This window comes from Penaeus japonicus, unplaced genomic scaffold (genome assembly GCF_977035675.1).
Source record: "Penaeus japonicus unplaced genomic scaffold, GWHDUDI00000001_assembly GWHDUDI00000039, whole genome shotgun sequence".
Classification (NCBI taxonomy): Eukaryota; Metazoa; Arthropoda; class Malacostraca; order Decapoda; family Penaeidae; genus Penaeus; species Penaeus japonicus.
In genome coordinates, this window is record NW_028234441.1 from 4,724,176 (window position 1) to 4,726,675 (window position 2,500).

Genomic DNA, 2,500 nt, shown 5'->3' on the forward strand with positions numbered 1-2,500 from the left:
GCATTGATTGTTCATTGGCTAAGGATTATCAAAATTATACCTGAATTTTAAGTAAGTCGCTGGCCAGGTCAGGACTCGCAGTGATATGTTTATCTGTCAGAGTCCCAGGCGCAAGATCAAAGCCCCGGGTCAGTGACGTCATGGCCGAAGACATGACGACATGCAGACGCCCCAGGCGGAGCATCACCAAAGCAACTCCTTCTTGCTCTACATATGCAAGCTGCAACCGCCTGCCTCCCTCCCTCGACAGCGCGCATACGTACGCGTAACTTATATGTGGCTAAGAACCTCATCTACATGGAAATGAACCTCTACTGGCTGCGACTCAGACCATCTTTTAGCTCGTGTCGATACGATAAGTTTGCACTTGCATATTTTACGGGTTGATATACAATCCCTGCAAGAAAATCCTGTCTGTGCCTTTACCTTGCAGAAAAATAAAGGTTTCTTTCCCTGGAGATGAGTTTGTCTCTCAAGGCAGGGCTGGGAAGCGACAGATATCTCCTCTTCTCCTGTTTTGATGGAAACTTCTTTTTGTAAATTGCCAGGAAATTCTTTTCAGGACTTGCCAAGAAATTTGCATTCTTACCTGTTGATGCAGAAATATCACAGACAGAACGCAAGATCGTGAAAATACCTTGCTTCGACCTGGGGGGAACTCTGGGAACTTTGATATTGCAGTTATTTATATTCCATCTTCTGATATGATAATACTAATAGGGAAAACATATTTGGGGTGCACTTGTGAGTGGTATTACCCCTTTTCTAGTTAGCCCCGAGAACTTCAAGTTGTAATGCACCATATTTACGCATCATTTATTTTTACAGAATATTTAATGAAAGTCAGCGGAATTTCGCCTTCAACCTCTGGCTTAATGAATTATCATGAATATTTTATCTGACCATTCATCCTTCTATATGTCAGACACACACATACACACACACACACACATTTTTTTTTTGTATTCATATATTATATATTATATTATATTATATTATATATAATATATATATTATAAATATATAAATATATATATATATATATAAATATTATAATATTATATATACATATACACACACACACATACACACACACACACACACACACACACATACACACACACACACACACACGCACGCACACACACAACATCTGTCCCGAGAGAGATTTCTGTCCGTTCTAACACGAGTCTTTGTCCCCCGCAGAGCCACAGCATCCATGGCATGGGAGAGGAGGACCGCCACAACCGTCCCCACCAGGAGATGGGCCAACTCACGTTCGAGGAGAAAAAGTTTCTGCTCTCGGTGGAACGGGGAGATGTGGCGGGCGTTCGAAGGTGAGTAGATTGCGCATTTCTGACTTCTTTCACGATTTAGCACTTTTCATGGGATGGCACGGCAAAATGAGGGCATCCAGCAAAGCGCTACCGAGGCTAATAAAGAAAAGAAAGCTTGGCAAACGCCAGCGGGAGAATTCTCTTGCACTGTCAGGTTTTGTGTCGAGACAAAGTTTGGCTTCAGTGCAAAGTATAACTCGGTATGTGATGTTTCTTTGGAGAGAGATTTAACACTGTTGGTGCATTAAACAAACTGATCTTGAGTTCTGACGTTTACAGTACAAGAGGGTATAATTATACAAATATTTGGTACACGCCGAACCAATGTTTTTCCTCTTCTTCTTCTTTTCCTTCTTTATGTTATCTCAAAATTAAGAAAAATAAATGGTCATTAAATATGCATTACCCAAAATAATTTCTGAATCGAAAATACTGTGTAAATAAGCCTGTGGATTTTAAAAGAGTAGGAACAACAATCCCTCTGACTTAAGGAAATGAGTCTCTCCAGCCCTCACCAGAACCTCCTGAGCATCTTAAAAGCCACTTGTTTTTTTTCACTTTTTTATCCAATTTATTGCCATTACTTCCGTAGGTTTGTTTAAATTATACAGTAAAACTATATATTACGGTATATGATAAAGCAACAAAAAAGAAACTATTAACGATTTTTTTTTCGAGATTCTTATGAAAATAAATATACATGGTAAATACCTGGCAGCAGTATTTACCCTTATGTTTTTATTATTTTTATCTTCTGATTTTTAGACGATGAGTTGGAAGCCAAATGGGATTTTTTTAATGAACTCGGTCCTTTTGGAATACAGGTGAATAAGCACGGTTCATGAGGCGGAAATTCTAGTGGAACATGTATGACTCGGGTCTTGACTTCGCTTTCTTCTATTGGCTCTCCTAATATGCCACGTTCTTCTCACGAAATTGTGAATGCAGAATTTAGTGAACGTAAATTTACGTCCAACCAACTTTCGAAAAACTGATGTTCGTACTTGCATAAAATCTAGTAAACGGCATCAAAATAGACCTCTGGCTGTCTAATAAAGGTCAAAACCGACTATGGTGGTAATGTTGCCTCTTGGAATAAACCGGAAAGATTGTTTCAGATAAATGCGTCACAAAAATGTTATTAATATATTAATGTTCAGCTA

The 2,500-nt window shown here is 38.9% G+C and overlaps 1 protein-coding gene across 1 annotated transcript in view; it reads left to right on the top strand.

Moving 5' to 3' along the window:
• The window catches only part of LOC122256307 (transient receptor potential-gamma protein), a gene marked incomplete in the record, with an annotated part of 481,956 nt that overhangs the window by 370,375 nt on the left and 109,081 nt on the right, over positions 1–2,500 (top strand). Inside the window, 1 exon segment of the mRNA XM_086533518.1 lies at positions 1,207–1,337. Within this exon segment, the coding sequence (XP_086389644.1) occupies positions 1,207–1,337 (131 nt within the window).